General features: G+C 32.6%; 1 protein-coding gene and 2 non-coding genes across 3 annotated transcripts; all 3 read left to right on the top strand.

Moving 5' to 3' along the window:
* The first annotated feature begins 4386 nt into the window (after positions 1-4386).
* Positions 4387-4503, top strand: LOC129904812 (U5 spliceosomal RNA). The gene has a single exon (XR_008770490.1). It is a non-coding gene; the product is annotated as a U5 spliceosomal RNA (small nuclear RNA).
* A 4740-nt stretch (positions 4504-9243) lies between these two features.
* Positions 9244-10293, top strand: LOC129902840 (metallothionein-like protein type 2 A). Its single transcript, XM_055978265.1, has 3 exons — positions 9244-9409; positions 9816-9890; positions 9979-10293. Exons 1-3 carry the CDS (start codon positions 9345-9347, stop codon positions 10067-10069), a joined length of 231 nt encoding a protein of 76 aa, XP_055834240.1. The 5' UTR covers positions 9244-9344; the 3' UTR covers positions 10070-10293.
* Positions 10294-13099: 2806 nt separating this feature from the next.
* LOC129904813 (U5 spliceosomal RNA) lies at positions 13100-13216 on the top strand. Its single transcript, XR_008770491.1, has one exon. It is a non-coding gene; the product is annotated as a U5 spliceosomal RNA (small nuclear RNA).
* The last annotated feature ends 8905 nt before the right edge of the window (positions 13217-22121 follow it).

Below are 22121 nucleotides of genomic sequence, written 5' to 3'. Positions count from 1 at the left end.
ATGCTGCTGATTGGGCATAGGAGCGGCTCAATATAATTGGAGCCTCAAGCGAAATTTTAATTAGGAGCCTAAGTATATTTTAGATTAATTTTTTTAAAATGATTTCTTTGAATATTTTTTTTTTCAATTATTTATTTTAGGTAAGATTTTATCAATTTAATTTTGAAAACCACCCTTTCACTAATGCAATCATTATAAGTAATAAGTTGACAAATTTTAAAAAAAATTAAGAGTTAGAACCATAGCTTGTATTCCCCATTTTAATATGCTTGCTTATTCCTTGGAAATCTAAGTAGAAATATAAAAGAATATGAATTCACTTTGTTCACCACTTTTTGACTATTAATTCATTTTTTTGACAGAATATTACTCTAAATTATCAAAGATTTGAAGAAAGAGTGTACAAAAGGAGTTAAAAAAAAAAAAAAGATAATGTTAGTGTTAGCTGACAAAATGTAAAATGACAAATCAATGTTTTCTTGATTTTTTCTATTTGAAAAAAGTTTTAAAAAATAAAAAAACTTACACATAATTTGTTCTTGATAAAAATTTGAAGCCCCCAAAATCGGGGCCTAAGGCATATGCCTTATTTCCAAACTCCAAAAAATTTGTGATAGGCTTTCTAATCAAACTAGGTGACTCTTTTAATCTCTTGAAAGTCAAAAAAAGCAAAGCACAATGTCTAGAAGTTCAGTTGAAGCTGAATACAGAGGCTTAGCATCTACTGTAGCTAAACTAACATGGATTCTGGGATACTTGAACAAAATTGGAGTTAAAGTGAACATTGACAGTAAAGCTACAAGCCTAGTGTTCCATGAAAGAACGAAACATAATAGATTGACACTTTATAAGGGATAAATTCAAAATGGCATGATCGGAACTAAATATGTACCTACATCAACAAGCTGATCTAGTTACAAAAGGACTGAGCAAAATTCAGCATGAATATATTTGTTCCAAGTTAGGAATGCTCAATGTATTTGCACCACCTAGCTTGAGAGGGAGTGTTGAGAGTAATAAGACTTATGCTAATAAGGGTAAAATAGTCATCTCCTAGACTTAGTTACTAATTCTGTTAGTAGATTAGTTTGCTAAGTTAGTTTCTTGACGGTATATATGTAATGTTAACAGAGCTTTCAAGTTCATTATGGGACCAACTCTTAAATTTTGTTATTGACAAACTAATCTGGTCACTGAATGTGATTTATGGGACTATAATTGTGGTCCTAATCTTTTCCTAAAACTTAACAATAGTATAAAGTTTAGAGAATCAAACGCATATGATTATATTTTGGATTAAAATCCCATTAGCAGAACTACAAAGGACAGCCCGGTGTACTAAAGCTCCCGCTATGCGCAGGGTCCGAGGAAGTGCTCGACTAAAAGGGTCTATTGTACGCAGCCTTAAATTGCATTTCTGCCAGAGGCTATTTCCAAGGATTGAACCCGTGACCTCCTGGTCACATGACAACAACTTTACCAGTTACTTCAAGGCTCCCCTTCCCCATTAGCAGAACTAGATCACAACAATATAGTTACTGTATTGTTTACACAACCCTTCAAGATCCAACATCCGTAGCAAAAGATATAAATTATCCACCTAACACTAGAAAAATTATAAGAAACTTGACAACTTGTATCTTGACTTGCTGAACACTTCAAAAGCTGCAAAAGATGCATGATATATTATTTTAGTAGAAAATTGTTTATATATTTTTGTAAGTTTACATCTAACAGTAATTTAAACATTCACCACAGTTGGCTTTGAGCATCACTATATCATCGCCATGTTCAACATGAAATTTTTAAATCAGACCTTGTGGTTCAACCCTTCCCTAGCCCCCCAGACCCCACACATAGCGAAAATTTTAGTGCACCGGACTCTCCTTTTTAACTTTCATAATCAATGTCTTGAATACTCGCTGACAAGATTTCTTGTTTAAAGCTGTTTTCTCAATCACGTCTATGACATATTAACCAATTATAAAAGATAGAGGCGTGTCAATCAGATATACACTTTGAGAGCAATTAGGTCTGTGAAAAAAATAAAAGCTCAATAAGTTGTCAGACAAAGAGCAAATAACAGAGCTAACATATCTGTTTATGAACCTACCAAGTCATTGGTGAAACTATAACTAAGTTATACTTCCAACTATTAGCACAGTGAGACAAATTAGACAACATGTGCATACAAACATTAAGGATTGAATGCGATAGAAAAGCTCTTTCTTAAATTCAACTATGAAAAGGAAAAGAGTTGTCATATCAAACTTCCAGCCATGTTAACACACTCACACAGCAAATTTACATGACAATTATCAATATCACAGAGTAAAATGCAGGTCAACAAAAGGAGCCATGAGACGGTAAAACTGAAATAGCAAATTTACTTGATTATGAAAGTCGGTTTAACTTACATAAACGGATAAAAGAATGGATGCATGATTACCTGAAAGAGGTTTTGGGCTGCAATTGTTTCATATGGTGTTACAGAGAGATTATGATAATCAGTCAGTTGTCCCTGGATAAGGCTGATGTATCATGACTTAATGCTCCTAAAATCTGATTTAGCAGCAGAAAGATTGAACACCAGAGATAAATAAAGAATGAAAAATAGTAACACAACCCATCTCCTCACTGCTAACTCAACTTGTTAAACCAACAAAAAATGGAAGTACAGTTTTAAACTATCCTACACCTCTCCACTTCACCAATTAATAAAGGGAAAAGGCTAACATACCAGCCTTATACCATCCAAGTTGTCTACCTCTCCTTTTCTTCGACATTAGACCCCTTGTTTGAATCTGAGAAAGGCTGAATAATTTGTACAAAGTTGGTATCAATCAGATAAACGTTCAAGTCTTATATGTGGGCATTTTATTGGAAAATCATACACATTCTATTGAATAGGTCAGACATATCCTAAAAACATCTGCTAACATTATCAAGAGCCTAAACCCATCATGTTGGAAAACTCAAACTAAACATCTCACATACCAAATGGAATAGAGATATTGCGTAAAACAATTTCCTTGGAGTGAAAATGATGTATATTGCAGAATTTCAGGAATCATTAACAACTTTTTCAGTTGCAGAATCAGACGTTATTGATTGACACGTACAATCTCCACAAATAATTATTAATCGGAGCTAGAGAAATGGAGAACCGAAACCCATGGTGGTTGAAGAAAAAGAGGAGAACCAACAATAATTAATTCTAGAATAGTGCTTTCATTATTTTCAATCTTCATCACAACAATCATGGCACAAATTGAATGTTAAACCATCATTAACAGAACAAGAAAACAAAATGTTCTTCAGCGCAGCATTCAAGAGTCATCTGCAAACTTGTTTAACATTTACCTTAAATAAAAAATGGTGTCTATCTTAAATATGTAGAACATAAATAACGTAACATGGAACGAATTAATTCCTTATAATTTTGTCTTTGTTTAAAGTTACGTTTCTTTGCTGATCATTCAATAGTCAAGAGTTGTTTGTAGCCATAAGTATTTTGTTAATGGCACAAGTTTCTTTGGTTCAAAAAGTTCCTCAAGGCACTTCTCCATCCAAAGAAGTTTTTAAATCAATCAACCATGCTTCAATCTCAATCTTCTTTCTGCTATTAGGAAAATCTTCATATTTTAGTTAGTTGACTACCTACACTTTCATCGTGTTGGTGAGAGTTCGATTCCCATCTTGTAATTTTCTCCCGCATTTCCTTTTTCCCTTCCCCAAACTATTTGTTTTCAGGGTTCTTCACTATTTGAATTCACTTAATAATCAAAGAAAAGTGAAATTATTTTGGGGAAATAAAGCAAATAAGCAAACATAAACTAGTTAATTATTTAACATGGCTATAGTTTAACTAATTTAGAATTCGCCGCTAATCTTTAGCGTTAATTACGGTTCAAATTTGTATAATTCGCACGTTTGTATAATTCAAAATTTGTATAATTGTTTAAAGTCCAGATGTTTGTGTTTGCATAAATTCGTTATTTCGAGTTTATTCAAAAATAGCTCAATTATCCGTGAATTATACAAACCTGCAAATTATGCAAATCCGCGAATTATACAAACGACACAGCTTAAACTATAGCTACACTCGTAAATATGCAAATTATAGCTGAAAAACCTAATTAAATTTATTATAATGGTTATTTGCGAAATTTTCCTCAGTTTATCTAAATGTTAGGATTGGAGCTCATATTGAAGATCCAATCATTTGCCCACTATTAGGCGGGGAAGTGCACATATAGCCCATTTTAAGGTTTTGGACTCACCCCAAGAAAAGCCCCTACACGTTGTCCCACATCGCATGCAACAGAAGAAGCAGCATGTCAACCCTTATAAAAACAACTCCGCTGCTGATAGTAAGTCTTACGCAGCCATGCAATGAGTACAATGCGAACTATTCTTTCGCCTTTTACTAAAGAATACCGTGTGCGCATTGTAAATAGTGGCATACGCTAATTTTTTGAGGGGATATCTTAGTTGAGATTCCCAACAATTCTAGTTAAAACTTATGTATGTTTTAATTTCTAGTAGCAGACATGAGCTCAAATACCTCTAATAATTAACCCTAGAAGAAATCAAATTGTTTGTTGTTTCTTTTCCTGTTACAACCAGTTGAAATTGATTATACGTTTGAGTGATTTTGCTAAGATAATGTCAAGCTTGACATAACTCCAATTTATAATAGAAGTCAAATTTTGCTCTATTTCACATACTAATTAGCAATAATATATTTAATGTAATTTCACAAAAAGGCGTCTGGGTTTCGGTAGTAGGAGGAACCCCCATAACGGCAATAGCCCTTTCTATATTTAATGTAATCTCACTCACAAAAAAAGTCTGATCTCTCAAGAAAAAACATATCAAAAAGAAATAATAAAAATGATAGAGATATTGCAAAATAGAATCTGACTCTGAATATCCACCAAAATATATAAACAATTTGGCTCTGCAGATCTTGCAATACTTAATCAAATGTCTAATGAACATGTCTCAAGATGCTCTTATCTTGCCAAATGCTTAAACAATACTCACGACTTTGGAGCTCACATATTTTATAAAATTCTTATTAACGGCCTCTAATTCTGGTTAGGACTATGATGCAATTATATATTTTTTGGAAGATATTTTAATTTGTCACTTGTCGTATAAGCTACTAATTTGTCAAAAGAATACTTTCATGTATAAGCTGTTTTTCTCCTCTTTTGGTAGATTTTACCGTGTATTCTCCCTGCACACACATATAAACCGGGTTTAAAAAGGGAAAGTTACACATTCAGCTATAATTATTTTTGCTAGTTGTAATGACCCAAGTGGTCATTTTTGTATTTTTGCATGTTTTTATCGTTTTACTCCTTTCCGTAGATTTCATGTAGCTTTTATGTGGTGTTGGGATGGGTGAGGCGCTTTTCGAGATGGTTGGGAGAGTTTGGTGCGAGTTTTTCTATTTTGGAGGCTTATGATGTGAAAGGATTGACTTTAGTCAACATCCTGAGATTCTAATGTTGGATGAGGATTCTGTCAGTTTTATCAGCTTCAGAAGGGTTATTTTAGTCTAATGTGATGGTTGGTTTGAGTTTCGAGGCATTCGTTTGGAGTTTGTATAGTTAGGCGTTTTAACTTTGAAATTTTAGTCAAAGTTTGACTCTGGTCGAAATTCTCGGTAATAGGTTAAGATTGAGCATCAGAAGCCTGACGGACTATTACAGGAGATGGAAATCCCAACTTGGAAATGGGAAGCAATTAATATGGATTTTATTACAAGCTTACCTCGCACTCCACGAAAGTATGATTCCATATGGGTTATTGTAGATAGGCTGACAAAATCAACCCATTTTCTTCCAGTTAGAACCACATATTCAGCTGAAGATTATGCGAGGTTATACATCAAAGAGATAGTAAGACTTCATGGGATTCCTATATCTATTATCTCAGACAGAGGGGCTCAATTTACAGCTAGCTTCTGGAGATCATTCCAAAAGGGATTGGGAACATAAGTAAATCTTAGTACAACATTTCACTCTCAGACTGATGGACAGGCTGAACGTACCATTCAAACGCTAGAAGATATGTTACGGGCCTGTATTATTGACTTCAAAGGTAGCTGGGATGATCATTTGCCACTTATTGAGTTTGCTTATAATAATAGCTACCATTCTAGTATCCAAATGGCCCCGTATGAGGCTTTGTATGGCAGGAAGTGTAGGTCACCTATTGGTTGGTTTGAGGTTGGTGAGACTAAACTAATAGGCCCAGATGTGATTCAGCAAGCCGTGGATAAAGTGAAGCTCATTCAGGAGAGATTATTAGCAGCCCAGAGTCGACAAAAATCATATGCAGATAATCGACGTCGACCTTTAGAGTTCCAAATTGATGATTGGGTGTTCTTGAAGGTGTCACCCATGAAGGGGGTAATGAGATTCGGTAAGAAAGGGAAGTTTAGCCCGCGATACATTGGACCTTATCAGGTTATTCGTAGAATAGGCAAGGTTGCCTATGAATTGGACCTACCATCTGATTTGGAAGCAGTGCACCCTGTCTTTCATGTGTCGATGCTTCGCAAATGTATTGGTGATCCTTCTAAAGTATTCTCCGTGGATGACATCTAGGTGATGGAGGAGCTATCTTACAAGGAAAATCCTATAGCTATACTTGATCGCCAAGTCAGAAGGTTACGTACTAAGGATGCGACTTCCATCAAAGTATTGTGGTGGAATAAAAATAGAGAAGAGATGACCTGGGAAGCCGAGAAAGAGATGAAGAATAAGCATCCTCACTTGTTCTCTACGCCTACAGATAATCTAAACCTCTAGATCAATTATATTGATTGATATATGAAACTATATGTTGTTGCATTAAAAAAAAATATTTCCCCAAATTCCTTATAATACTTTATGAGGCGGATTTAACATTCGAGGACGAATGTTCTAAAGGAGGGAAGAATGTTATATTCCGTATTTTTGCTTCTTGGACTATTCGTGAGCTAACGGATATAAATTCAAGTACTTTTAATTTTGAATTTTAAAATGACATAATTTGTTGTAAATGACTAGTTATATAGATAATTAATGTGAAGTAAAAGACATCTCAAGAAGTACCCTTGAGCCAAATCAAAGTAGAAGCCATCAAATATTTTATTTCTTAAATTCACGTTTCGGATAAGCTGACTTCGGGAGGCCATAACCCCTTTATAATTTGGTAATTTGGAAAAACCCTCAATATGCAAGTTGTAGAAAATTGAAATATATTTCCAACTATAGGTCGTGGTTCTGAAGGTGACATCGGAATAAGGAGATATGCATGTTTTAAGACAGAGGGGTCAAGCTAGATAGTAGATTCGGCCCAACCCGATTCTAACTCGGGTCAGGACCAATAACCACATCCTTAAGGGATTTTTTTAAGCTTCTATCTTCATCCTCAAATAAAAAACATCCAGAAATTTCCAGAGAGAGAGAGAGGAAGTTCTTGAGAGAAATACCAAATCCGACCAAAATTTGAGTTCCGAAATTCGAAGCTCATGAAGGGAAAATTATTGTACGTCGCGTTGGCTTCAATTTGAGCTAGATATCAGCCAATAAGGAGAAGATTTAATGTGTTTGCTTCACACTTGAGGTAATATTAAAGTCCCTTTTTCATTGTTAACAAGTTTAGTTAGAGTTTTAACGGATTAGAACGGAGAAAAATAGCGTTATAAACTAGTTTGGTGATTTGTTGAGATTTATGGGTTAAAGGGTTGTTTTAGGTAGCTGAAATGGATGGAATTAGCTTAATGATGATGTATAATAATTGTTGATATTATTTTGATGTTGTTGATGAGTTGTTGTTCTTGAATTTGGAGGAAAAAGGTATATGAAGATTGTGAGTGTTCAAATCCATTTTTGGGATTGTGTAGCTGGTAGTAATTCTAGAATATATCATTGTGTAGACCTTTGATTTTAGATATTAAATATATTTTGGAAAGCTAATACACGTACCTACAACTCATATATTTATGTTGTAGTCTATATCTGCTATTATTATGTCAAAAAAAGGGGATGAATCATAAGATAAATTCTGTCCAGATTCTGGATTGAAAAATCCCTCATGTATAGCTGTTAGTGTTTTGATGATATCTTTTTGTACAAAATGAGTTTTGAATTGATTTATTTTGGGTTGCAAACTTAAAACATAGCTCTAAAAGTTTTATGAAGGTCATCAAGTCCAGTTTTGCCGTTTTCAATTTCAAAATTTGGATACAACGTGAGGTACTCGATTTTCTGAACTTACTGTTTTGGGTAACATAATTCGGGTGGCAATATTCTAGGCTTATTGTCAATAATAAATCTTGTTTTATGTCAATATTTTAGATGGTTGATATTACTTGATGATTATATGGCTGATTTGAAAGTGGGGAGAGTGAGCGGTATAGGAGAGGTGCTGTCCAATTTTTTTTAGAAATAACCTACTAACGGTAGAGTACATTTTATTTTTATCCATAGCTTAATCATAGTGAACAATCTCATTTATTTATGAATAATAGAAAAATTCAATTAGTTAAGAACATTTTAACAATGAATTAGTTAGAATCCGTCAATAAATTCCGGTGCTAGTTTCATGTTTTTTTAATAATTAACATACTTTATTTTTGAAGAAACTACCTTGTTAAACATACATCAATACTATATATGTATAAATTCTACATATAGTTTCAAATAATTATATATCTTACCTCTAATTAAGAATTTTCTATCATATATTGAGGAGGATACACTTATATATATGTATTTTTGTTACTAGATACACTAAGAATAGAGAGAAACGAGCAAAATGATGAGGGAGGTGAGCGAGATAGACATGTATCCAAAATACATGCGAATTACATTAGATACACACTAGATACATGTATCTGTATGTATTTGGTGTGATTCACATATATCTGAGATACCAGTTACAGAAAAGAGTGGTGAGTAAGATGGAAGAGAGGCGAGCAAATTTGTCTATACATCTGAGATACATGCGAATTCACTTGGATATAATGTATCTAGAATAATTTAAATCTAATTTCGACCTCATGTATCTCTAGATACATGTATTTGGACACACCAAAATTTGATAAAATTTGTAATATTTCAAATTAAAATATATTTAAATAATTAGCTTCTAAACTAGTGGGTAAATTTCTCTTTATTTTTTAAGTAGTAGAGTACATAATTTTATCCTCCTTTTTCCTATAAAACCCCCTCAACCTATGGTTCATATTTCATCACAACTACAACAAGAACTTACTTGCTTTAGTGATTAAACTATTTTACAACAAATATCTCTTATTTCCCAAAACAAATTAAGAAAACATGTCTTGCTGTGGAGGAAGCTGTGGCTGTGGATCTGGCTGCAAGTGCGGCAACGGCTGTGGAGGGTAACTTTCATTTGATTCCCTACTTACCAATTACATATTAATCTGTTTGATTACTTGAATCCATAATCTTAAAGTTAAAAATGAAAAATGCTTACCACTCGAGTAATCTCTTTTACTAGATTTTTTCCCACCGCGAATCAATAGAAAATTTGTCTGATAGAACATGATATTCCCGCTCATTTCTCATCGAACCAACTCACTAGAAATATGCATGATGGGAAACAAATTCTCATTGTAATAGTGAGGAACTTCCTAATTTTTTCGTATGAAAACATTACTATATTTTCTTTTCTTGCCGATTGAATCAATCTGTTGGAATAGCCGCTGAATATTTTTCTAAAAATAGTGATTTTTTAGTAGAGAAGAAGATAACAATTGTGTGTTTTGATGATATATATTATTGTAGATGTGGGATGTACCCAGACATGGAGAAGTCCACTACCTTTACCATCATTCAAGGTGTTGCACCCATATTCAACAAGTACGTATATGTTTTTTTTTTGTTTAAACATATACTATATATTTATTAAATTGGGAAATTAAAGATTAATTGTAATATAATGTTGCAGCTATGGAGGGGTCGATGAGAAAGCAGCAGGAGAAGGAGGAAATGGATGCAAATGTGGATCAAACTGCACTTGTGACCCTTGCAATTGCTAAATTACTGATTCCACACTAATAAATGTGTGTGTTGTTATAAAAGCTTTATGTAATAATAAAATACAGCCATGGAACTGATCACATGATGATCAGTTCTTAGGTTTGTGTCTTTCCTCTATGTTTGTTTGATCTATCTGATATATTTCTGTAAGTGTGATTTGGATTTGGGGTGTAACAGAAACATATCATATATACAATTATATAAGTTTGTTTATTCCTTCCTTCTTTTAGAGATCTCTTTGTGACTTTATAGTCTGTTTGGCTAAGTTTTTGGACGTCAAAAGTGTTTTAAGCTTTTGTAAACTGTGTTCTAGCTACAACTTACTTTATTAACATGATGCCTTTCACTGTGCTTAACAATAAGTCACAATATGAAATGTTGTATGAGCATGGAACTTCCATCAATCACCTTAAGCGTTTTAAGATGTCTTTGTTTTGACAAGACAGTACAAGTCTGATAAGCTTAAAAGAAAGGCTTTACCTGCTATACATATGTTATTATAACACCCTGAAGGGCTATATACTATTTGATTTCACTAATAGTTTGTTCTTTGTCAACAAAGAGGGTGAATTCACGGAAACTATTTTCCCCTTTCAAACCCTCCAGAAAGATCAACCAGCTTCATTCCTTGATGTCTTTAGTGATCCATTGATGTTGTCCTCTGATTACACACAACTGCTCTATAACTTTGCCATTTGATCAACCATCACTTTCTTTTCTGGTGCGTACCTCTCCAAATGATCTACCTCACTTTAGTGAAGTAGAAAAATTTTCTCAACAAATAGTTGATACCTCATAAGCACTACATAAAGATCATCTAGAACTAAGACACGGGTGAAATTGAAAGGTTCAAGGCTAGCTTAGTAGCAAAGGGATACAGTCAACAAGAGGGCATTGATTACCAGAAAACATTTTCTCATGTAGTCAAAATGGTTAGAGTAAGATCAACTCTGGCCATTGCTTCTATGTACATAGATGTACACAATGTTTTCCTTCAAGGAGATCTTCATGATGAGATCTACATAGATCTTCTATAACGTTTTAAGAGCTAGGGGAGACAAGACCAGTATGTTAGCTTCTTAAATCCTTGTATGGCCTAAAACATGCCCCAAGACAATGGAATCCAAAGTTATTGGAAGCAATCCTACAATTTGGGCTCAAACAAAACCAATATGATCATTTTTTATTCTTGACAAAAGCTCGAAATGATCTGATAGTCATCCTAGTATATGTGGATGGCATGCTTATCACTGGTAACAACTTACAACTAATTGAAGAAACCAAGACAATACTACATCGAGCCTTCAAAATGAAGGACTAAGGAGAGCTAAGATATATTCTAGGTATTTAATTTGACAGATCAAACTCAGGATTACTACTGCATCAGAGAAAGTATGTCTTAGAACTTATTTCTGAGACAGGACTGGGTGCTGCAAAACCAATAGCCACACCACTGTAGACAAATATCAAATTAACCAACAAAGAAGTAGATGATCATGTAAATAGATCATACGAAGAAGTTACTGATCCTGAAACAAATATGGCTGCATACCAAAGAATCATTGAAAAACTTCTATATCTAACCATAAATAGACCTGACATATCCTATAGTGTACGGACACTTAACCACTTGCTACATCAGCCTAAGAAGTCACCCTTGAAAGCAGCGATGAGGATAATAAGATATGTCAAGCAGCAACCAGGTCAGTGAATACTCCTATCAAGCAGCAGCAAGGAGCAAGTCTCAGCTTGCTATGCTGCTGATTGGGCATAGGAGCGGCTCAATATAATTGGAGCCTCAAGCGAAATTTTAATTAGGGCCTAAGCATAGAGCTGCCCATGATTGGGCAGCATGTCCAAACTCCAAAAAATTTGTGATAGGCTTTCTAATCAAACTAGGTGACTCTTCTAATCTCTTGAAAGTCAAAAAAAGCAAAGCACAATAAAAAATGGTGTCTATCTTAAATATGTAGAACATAAATAACGTAACATGGAACGAATTAATTCCTTATAATTTTGTCTTTGTTTAAAGTTACGTTTCTTTGCTGATCATTCAATAGTCAAAATTATGGGGATTGATTGTGACCTACGTGCTCAATATCCTACCTTCTATAAAATACATGGATCGTGGGGAAGACTTGTTTGTAGCCATAAGTATTTTGTTAATGGCACAAGTTTCTTTGGTTCAAAAAGTTCCTCAAGGCACTTCTCCATCCAAAGAAGTTTTTAAATCAATCAACCATGCTTCAATCTCAATCTTCTTTCTGCTATTAGGAAAATCTTCATATTTTAGTTAGTTGACTACCTACACTTTCATCGTGTTGGTGAGAGTTCGATTCCATCTTGTAATTTTCTCCCGCATTTCCTTTTTCCCTTCCCCAAACTATTTGTTTTCAGGGTTCTTCACTTAATAATCAAAGAAAAGTGAAATTATTTTGGGGAAATAAAGTAAATAAACAAACATAAACTAGTTAATTACTTAACATGGCTATAGTTTAACTAATTTACAATTCGCCGCTAATATTTAGCGTTAATTACGGTTCGAATTTGTATAATTCGCACGTTTGTATAATTCGAAATTTGTATAATATAATTTATATAACTTTTGTATAATATAATTTATATAACTGTTTAAAGTTCAAATGTTTGTGTTTGCATAAATTCGTTATTTCGAGTTTATTCAAAAATAGCTCAATCATCCGTGAATTATACAAACCCGCGATTATACAAACGACACAGCTCAAACTATTGTTACACCCATAAATATACAAATTATAACTGAAAAGCCTAATTAAATTTATTATAGTGGTTATTTGAGAAATTTCTCTAAATGTTAGGATTGGAGCTCATATTGAAGATCCAATCATTTGCCCACTATTAGGCGGGGAAGTGCACATATAGCCCATTTTAAGGTTTTGGACTCACCCCAAGAAAAGCCCATACACGTTGTCCCACATCGCATACAACAGAAGAAGCAGCATGTGCAACCCTTATAAAAACAACTCCGCTGCTGATAGTAAGTCTTACGCAGCCATGCAATGAGTACAATGCAAACTATTCTTTCGCCTTTTACTAAAGAATACCGTGTGCGCATTGTAAATAGTGGCATACGCTAATTTTTTGAGGGGATATCTTAGTTGAGATCCCCAACAATTCTAGTTAAAACTTATGTATGTTTTAATTTCTAGTAGCAGACATGAGCTCAAATATATGATTATATTTTAATGTGATTTCACAAATTGTTTGTTGTTTCTTTTCTGTTACAACCAGTTGAAATATATGATTATACTAAGATAATTTTTGGATAGTTGAGTGATTTTGCTAAGATAATGACAAGCTTCACATAACCCCAATTTATAATAGAAGACAAATTTTGTTCTAATTCACATACCAATTAGCAATAATATATTTAATGTAATTTCACAAAAAGACGTCTATTTAATGTAATTTCATAAAAAGGCGTCTGGGTTTCGGTAGTAGGAGGAACCCCATAATGGCAATAGCCCTTTCTATATTTAATGTAATCTCACTCACAAAAAAAGTCTGATCTTTCAAGAAAAAACATATCAAAAAGAAATAATAAAAATGATAGTGATATTGCAAAATAGAATCTGGCTCTGAATATCCACCAAAATATATAAACAATTTGGCTTGCAGATCTTGCAATACTTAATCAAATGTCTAATGAACATGTCTCAAGATGCTCTTATCTTGCCAAATGCTTAAATAATACTCACGACTTTGGAGCTCACATATTTTATAAAATTCTTATTAACGGCCTCTAATTCTGGTTAGGACTATGATGCAATTATAATTTTTTTGGAAGATATTTTAATTTGTCATTTGTCTTATAAGCTACTAATTTGTCAAAAGGATTCTTTCATGTATACGCTGTTTTTCTCCTCCTTTGGTAGATTTTACCTTGTATTCTCCCTGCACACACATATAAACCGGGTTTAAAAAGGGAAAGTTACACATTCAGCCATAATTATTTTTGCTAGTTGTAATGACCCAAGTGGTCATTTTTATATTTTTGCGTGTTTTTATCGTTTTACTCCTTTCCGTAGCTTTCTTTTAGCCTTTATGTGGTGTTGAGATGGGTGAGGCGCTTTTTGAGATGGTTGGGAAAGTTTGGTGCGAGTTTTTTTATTTTGGACGCTTATGATGTGAAATGATTGACTTTAGTCAACATCTGGAGATTCTAATGTTGGATGAGGATTTTGTCGTTCTATCAGCTTCAGAAGGGTCATTTTAGTCTAATGTGATGGTTGGTTCGAGTTTCGAGGCATTCGTTTGGAGTTTGTGTAGTTAGACGTTTTAACTTTGAAATCTTAGTCAAAGTTTGACTTTGGTCGAAATTCTCGATAAACGCACTTAGATAAAAATTCCAGCAGCGGGGTTAGCTCCAAAATGCGAGCTTGGTCTAGGACAACCTTTGATTCGGTTTTCGAGTTATTTGAAATGAGTTTGCGGCTTTTACCGTTTTGTTTGATATTTTTTTATAAATGTTGGCTTGAGTCAACATTCTAACGAGACGACCTCCATTGGTTGTTTCCTCAATTCCCTTGAGTTTGAAATATCATTTAGGAGTGGATAGCAAAGACCATGAATGAATTTTGAGGGTCCGTTCAAACTTGGAGCATTGTGCTCCAAACTGGTAATGTAGCAGTGAGTGCTATGGCTTTAGCGGTCCTTGACCGCTTTTGAAGTAGCGGCCAAGGGGTCGCTTAAGTGAAGGGCATCGAGAGGGGGGAGGGAGGCGCCGTTTTGCGGCAGGCGCCTCTAAGCGGCCACTTGGTCCTGTTTGCAGTCATTATTTAGGATTTAATTCATGTTCCTCCTTCATTCTTCAAGGAAAGAGCCAATTGTTGAAGGAGCTCGAGCAAGGGGATATTTGCTCATTTCTTGATCAATTCAAATGATTCAAAGGTAATTTCCTCTCTTTCCATTTTCTAAACTCAATTCTTGCTTTATTTTCATGATTCATTTCTGTTTTTGACCTCAATTCTCTTGAATTCAAATTCTTTAAAGTATAGTATTTAGACCATTTACGAATTGAATCTCGTTTTTGACCAACTTCTGGTTATGTGATCCTTACCTCGAGGGGAACATAATGATTGATTTCATTTCTCAATTCGCTATTGTTGTTTATGGGTCTATTTTTGTCCCGATTTTCAATCCGAATTTGTAAATTGCAATATGGATATCATTTTTCTTGTTTTGTTGTTCTCTAGACTAGTTTGATAGAGTAGCACTATTTGGAGGCTGCTCGAAAAAGAAAAGGTCTAAAATAGAGGTTTATGTGCGAATTTGATCTTGAGGTAGGTTATGGTTTCTTCTTTTTAGACTTGACTTAGATGAATTTTATATATAATGAGTAGTATTATCATTAGGTAGGTCTTAGGATGAGATTTTAGGCTTGTATGATTCTTAAACTATAAATTGACCATTTTTGGGTGATTTAGCTTAGCTTTTAACCGATAAGCATTTGCTTAAGTGATCCTTAGGCTTGGCTGACTTGATTGACGTGTTTAGATCCTTAGAATGCTTTTAGGTGATATGAAACTTAGTATTATACGCGTTGAGTGATTTGAAATGTTGGATGCCTTTGTGTTTACTTTCCGTGTTTTATTCTATTATTATTGTTTGGTTGGGCCTGAGGCCTTGGACTTGGATTGGTTGGAGCATCATGTTAGCACTACTGCTTTGTGACGGATGTCTATCCGGTTGTTGTACGGTGTGACTTGATTTCTTTGGGATTGGTTGAAAGTGTTTTAGTGTGTATTCATGTGCATGATTTTGGTGATCAACCTGTCATAGTTGGAAGCAAGGGAAATGATGATTTTGAATCATTTAAAAGGGTTTTGTCACTATTTTTCTATTTATTTGGGCTCTGAGGGAACGAGTATTTATTTTTAACTTGAAGGAACTTGTTTTTTAAGGAAAATATACCATTTTTTAGTTTGTGTGCCTTAAAATGAGATCTTTGCTTGTTACTATTGGTTTCACGTTCGAGGCCCAAGTTCGGACAAATCATTGAATTTATAAGATTGTGGATAATACAAAACTGCTTTTCTGATAATATCGTGGAGATACATTGAGGCGACTACCTTCCCGATAAGCTTGAGGAGTTACTCCGAGATGGCCTGTAGACTAAATTCCGGGTTATATTTCCACTTGTAGTTCACCTGCTGACGAGTTTGAGGTATCATTTCGGGCGGCTCGAAGGTCCTTCCAGACTTCTACTTTTAAGCATTTGGTCACATTGCATTGTGTCATTTTATACTATTGTGTGGTTGTGATTTCCATGTATTTGGGTGCTACTTGTTTGTTAGTGTGTGATCTTCTCTTTTCTCAGTGTTATTTAATGTTTGTTGAATTGGTAGATTGTAGCGGTAGCACTATCATATTCTTTTAACTATATATATGATATTTCTGAACTCGATCGGCCTATAATGCCTACTAAGTATCCATTTTTTGATACTCATTACTACATTTTTACATCTATTTTTTTTATGCAACTCTCAGTGAGCGTTGGATCTCCCGTGGCTGTCATAGACTTGGATCATGGTGGGCTATTGGCGTCCAGAGACTTGTTGCTTTCCCTCTTTTGTACTGAATTGTATTTTATATTTTGAATAGTTAGTTCTCTTGTATATATAGCCTTCTATACTTAGTAGCTCCTGTTCCAGTGACACCAGGCCCGGGGATTTGATCTTGTGTTAGTTTGCCATCTTAGTCACTTTCGGGCCTCTTTTGTATATTGTGTATCGTACTTACAAATATATACTATGGCCTGTTTCTATATTTTTATTCCGGTTTCCGCATGTTATTAGTATTATGATTAAATTGCTATCTTCATCAACTTTTAGTTTTGATTTTGTCTTGCCAACTCAGAGTTATATATAGGCGTTATCATATCCCAATTTTGAATCGTGACACTAGTTATATACTTCCTATACTATTATGTATAAAATATATTTATTTGTAGGCTATTATTTTGATGTACGAATTCCTAAAAAAATGAGTTTTTTTTCTTTCTATATCACTTGCGCAAGATTAGAATCAAAATGAGCCCACTTCCCCTGTTTAGCTCATTCTGTAATTATTTGAAATATTTAGGGAAAATGTAATAATTCCTTATCCAACTTTTAAATATCATTTTTAAAAAAAATTTCACTGAAACATGGCCAAACCCACGTACTTTCTGATTATGATATTTATTTTTATGCTTAGAAATTAATTGAGGTGACAATCATGTTTATCATCACATATTTAAACAATGTTGTGTGAATTAAAGTGAAAAAATTTAAAACCCATTATTAAAATTTTTAGAAGCTTGAAAAACTCACAAATGTGATTTGTTGAAATTTTCGACAAATTGATGATTGGGGTTTGTCGGTAATGTTTTTTTTTTGTTCGTCGGTAATGTCATTTTGAAGTTGTGGTTAAAATTTGAAGCTATTCAATGAAGATTTGAGTTATTTGGTGATATTTTTGACCCATTTCAAATGAAGTTTCACAAGTTGAAGTTTGTAGGAGATGAAATTAGTTGTTGTATATTGTATAATAGGGTAAAAATGTGTATAAATATCGTTTATGTATAATTATATACTTTTATATAAGATTGACATGTTTTATATTACAAGTTCCGTCCCTATTGACATCCCTAGTTGCATGTTTCCATCCTGCTCCACATGATACATAATGGCAATACTTAATCAAATGTCTAACGTGTCTCAAGATACTCTTATCTTGCAAATTGCTTAAATAATACACACAACTTTGGAGCTGAAATATTTTATGCATTTCTTATGATCAATTTCCTCTGAGGCATCCACTTGACAAGTATTTAACTATGTAGCCTTTCGCTTCGGACTATGATGCAACTATATAATTATATTTTTTGAAAAATATTTTAATTTAATTTTTCATTTATCTTTTTACCTACTAATTTGTCGAAAGGATAAATACATTCACGTATCCCCTGCCTTTCCTACCTTTTTAGTAGAATCTTACGTTCTATTTTTTCAGACACATATACATATCGAGATTAAAAATTATTCACACTAAATATTTATATCAAATCAATAAATACATGACATGTATTAAAAAATACACATTGCGAATAAATATTTTCCAACATACTAGCATATCTCGCACTATATGATTACAACCCTCCCCTCCCCCCCCCCCCCCCCAAAAAAAAAATAGAAAAGAAAAGTCATGAAATAAGTTCCATTCATACTAAATCAAATAAACACTTATATATCCACCACGCACAACGTTTTTTTATTATTATTGAAATTGGACAATGTGCTTACCAATATAAATTATTGATTCATGATGTAAATAAAATCAGACTAGTGGAACTCATGTCAATTAATTAAAAAGCATAATAGTAAGACATAAAATAATTTTTTTTTTAAAAAAATGAATAAATGAAAAACACATGGTAAGCTTTACTAATATAAATACTCAATGCTAGAAACTCAAACATTACTACAACAACAATTAAAAATGAAGAATGTACTTGTCTTACTACTTTTGAACATTGTTATACTATCAAATGGTAGATGTGGTGGCCCTTTGATTTCTCGTTTATACTTTCTTCATGGTGGCCAAAGAATTTGGATGTCAAGTTGGTTACAAACCGTTGGCTGTCCAATCATTCTCATCCCTCTAGCAATCGCGTATTTTCAACGTCGCAAAATTGAGCCCAGAATTATTTTTATTACTCGTCAAGAATTCCTAGGCGCCAAATTACCTGTTTCGACTTCCTCACTTATTAACGCGACCCAACTAGCGTTTACTGTGCTATTCGCTGTTTTACTTGTTAAGCAAAAACTAATATATTAATTATATTATATTAAAGACATAACTTTAATAAATTTTATAAGTTCAATTGATGAAACTAAAAAGTCAAAATTCTTGTGTACTTGGAAAATTATCTAACATACGCATCTTATTTTACCATAATCTCTAATATTTTCTATCATTTAAAAAAAAATCAAAATCCCCTCTCGTTGATACATCCTATTCCCCTCGCGGATACGTCTCTCTTCTATGTATCTGAATTTCCTATCCCCTTTCTGATACATCTTTATTCCCTCTCTGATACACCCCTCCCCTCTCGAATACATCTTTCCCCTATGTATCCGGATGTCTGCTAATGTATCTGGAAGTTCAGTAATGTATTCGAAATTCATAAATTTTAAGAGATTTTTGTAATTTGAATAAGAGTAGGGAAATAATGTAATTAACTTTTAAGAGATTTATGTAAACAATTCTTTTAATATACCAAAATTCTTGTGAACTTGAACGTCAAAAGATTGAAAAATTGATCATTTGGGTAAAATTTTGTTTATAACTGTCCGATAAGATTTAAATATCAAATGTTGTTATACTCCTATAACAATTCATCATTATAATACGCAATTATTATTTTTGGAATAAATGAAATTATTATTTACAACTAATTTAAATTTTGCCAGGCAATTCCAGAAGAGGCAAGCCAATATGATATTGGAGAAGCTAAGTATTATTTGGTTTTAGTGTGTTGTGCCATTTTTTGGCAATTCTCACTATTGGGAATAGTTGGAGTAATTTTCTATTCTTCATCTTTACTCTCTGAAATTATTGGCGCTTTCTTACTTCCCATCACTGAAGTCTTAGCTGTGATTTTACTCCATGAAAAATTTCAAGCTGAAAAAAGGGGTTGCTATTTTTCTAGCTATTTGGGGATTTGTTTCCTACTTTTATGGCGAAAATGAGCAAAGTAAGAAGGAGAAGCAGAAAAAATTAGATGAGGGTCAATCCCAAGCTTTCCTATTGCAACCCAAATTGAGTGTGTAGTCAGGGATGGAGTTAAGGTGTCAGCTACAAGGTTCGGCTGAATTCAGTCCCACAAAAGTCCGAAGGTAATCGATGACAAGGCAAGATAAGCGGATCAGAGTTGTGACATGATATGTCACATACATAACTAAATTATTTCATGTTCTAATTATTCAAATTTTAATTTTTTTTGTACATACCTATATTTTTATGATGATAATTTAAAATATATTTTTTTCTGACTTTTTTTCATGTAAATAAAGTGAGTACTAAATTGACATTAAGCTATTTTTAAAATTTAAGCATATGAAATTCATATATATATATTCTCAATCCAATTTAAATTGGACTTATATATCTATATTTTTACGTTGAAATTTAGAGTTAGATTTAAATTTCTTCTTCTTTTTCTTTATTTATATTAAGTGAACTCTAAATCAATAGTAAACCTTGTTGCATTGCCTATTAATATTATAAGAAGATTTGCATGCAATTCATTTTTACTTTCTTCTTAATTTAATATCCCTGCTTACTGCTTACTGTTCTCTTTAAAATACAGATGCAAATTTTTTATTTAATGTGGATTCTTTTTATCTCGTCACTTAAAAAAAATATTTATTGAATTTACAATAAAACAAGAGTTATAATGTATAACAACATATATAAAATAATTTCTTTTTTGATTAGCTAATTGTCGACTAAACTTATTCACAGGTCTTTAAATTTAAACCTTTTAATATTATTTAAAATTTGCTAAGCGAATGTTATCATATTCCTTGAAATTTTAAATTAAAAATAATAAATATAATTCAGATTAATCTATGTAAATTTTTTGCTCACATTTCCAATTATTTATTATATTTTAAATAAAAATAGTAAAAAAATGGAATAGCCATATCCTTGTGAGTGAAATTTCATAAAAACAATTGTACAATTTGTTTAAATATCGCTCAACAAATAATTCATAAGATGTCTTTTGAAGGACAATCAAAAAGAAGCACATATACATTTAAATAAGAAGACATTTGTCAGTTATTAATCATAAGATGTTGGTTTGAAACTAAATTCAATTTCAAATTTGTATCTGGTTTCTCTCTTAGCAGAGAATATAGACAATAATAATTCAATTACAAATCTGCATTTCGTTCTCTCTTAGCGGAGAATTTACGTACACAAATGTTTCTAAATTTCAAGTCATCTTCCCATTTCTTTTCTCTCAATCAAATCATCAACCACTTGTGACAGCATATATGGAATTTAAGTACCTTAAAAATCTCAAAAAATCTGTCCCTAATTTTATGCACAGCGAATTCTCTCTCTCTTATAAAATTTTACGTCAAATCTTTTTATATTTTTATCTGAAGTGTTTTAAATGTTATTATTATAATGATCATACTTAACATTTTTCATTTAATGTATTTTATAATGCATTTAATACTGTTGCTATGATATGTAAAGCTAAAATACAAATGGAAAAAAAACAAAAGAGACTACCTCTTTATATTTTTTGTAGTAACCTTTAGCATAAGAGGAAAAATATTATAAGAATGAAATCATGCCAAATGAATAGATAAAAAAACATGAATCATACTTATGAAAATGCCCCGTTAAAATTGAATGTTTACCCCATAAAAATTAAATCGGGAAATCTATCAAAAAAAAACGATTTAAAACGATTTATATGGAATCAAAAATTCTAAATATAAACATGGATATTTAATTTTATCTGTCTTTAACAATTTCTTTTATGCTTTTCTTGAATCTTGCCGATGTAGTCATGTGAATCATCCCAATCCCATATTCTTCTGTACCCAAAGTGAATGATCAGTTGCAAATAAATTATTTTTATAAGTAGTAGCAATAATATTAAGTTTTATTAATCTAAAGATACACAATTTACTATGTTCGGTATTTTTATGTTGAAGGACAAAAAAAACACATTCTATGTCAATTTTTATAGTAAACATAATATGGCTAACAGTTGAAATTTGTTTCACAATTTTGATGTCACTTTAATTTTAATCACATAATTTATGTCAAGTTAGTCCTTTTAACAATTTAAATAACACGTTTGAGATATGTCCCTTAATTTTATTTTTATTTCAAATTATTAAAAATCGGTCCCTTTATTGTTGGAGAAATGTCCTTTTTTTTATAGATTTTTTTTGTTTCAGATTTTAAAAAAATATATTTTCACGACTTCAAATCTTATTTTTC

Source organism: Solanum dulcamara, chromosome 9 (genome assembly GCF_947179165.1).
Source record: "Solanum dulcamara chromosome 9, daSolDulc1.2, whole genome shotgun sequence".
NCBI classification, from domain to species: Eukaryota; Viridiplantae; Streptophyta; class Magnoliopsida; order Solanales; family Solanaceae; genus Solanum; species Solanum dulcamara.
Note: the sequence above shows the minus strand (reverse complement) of the source record. Positions and strands in the feature narration are given on the sequence as shown.

Excerpts from the sequence above, each read along its gene's own strand:
- LOC129902840 (XM_055978265.1), top strand. The coding sequence starts at position 9,345 with ATGTCTTGCTGTGGAGGAAGCTGTGGCTGTGGATCTGGCTGCAAGTGC. Across the intron at positions 9,410-9,815 it reads TGCGGCAACGGCTGTGGAGG|ATGTGGGATGTACCCAGACA; the intron begins GTAACTTTCATT and ends ATATTATTGTAG. Across the intron at positions 9,891-9,978 it reads GTTGCACCCATATTCAACAA|CTATGGAGGGGTCGATGAGA; the intron begins GTACGTATATGT and ends ATAATGTTGCAG.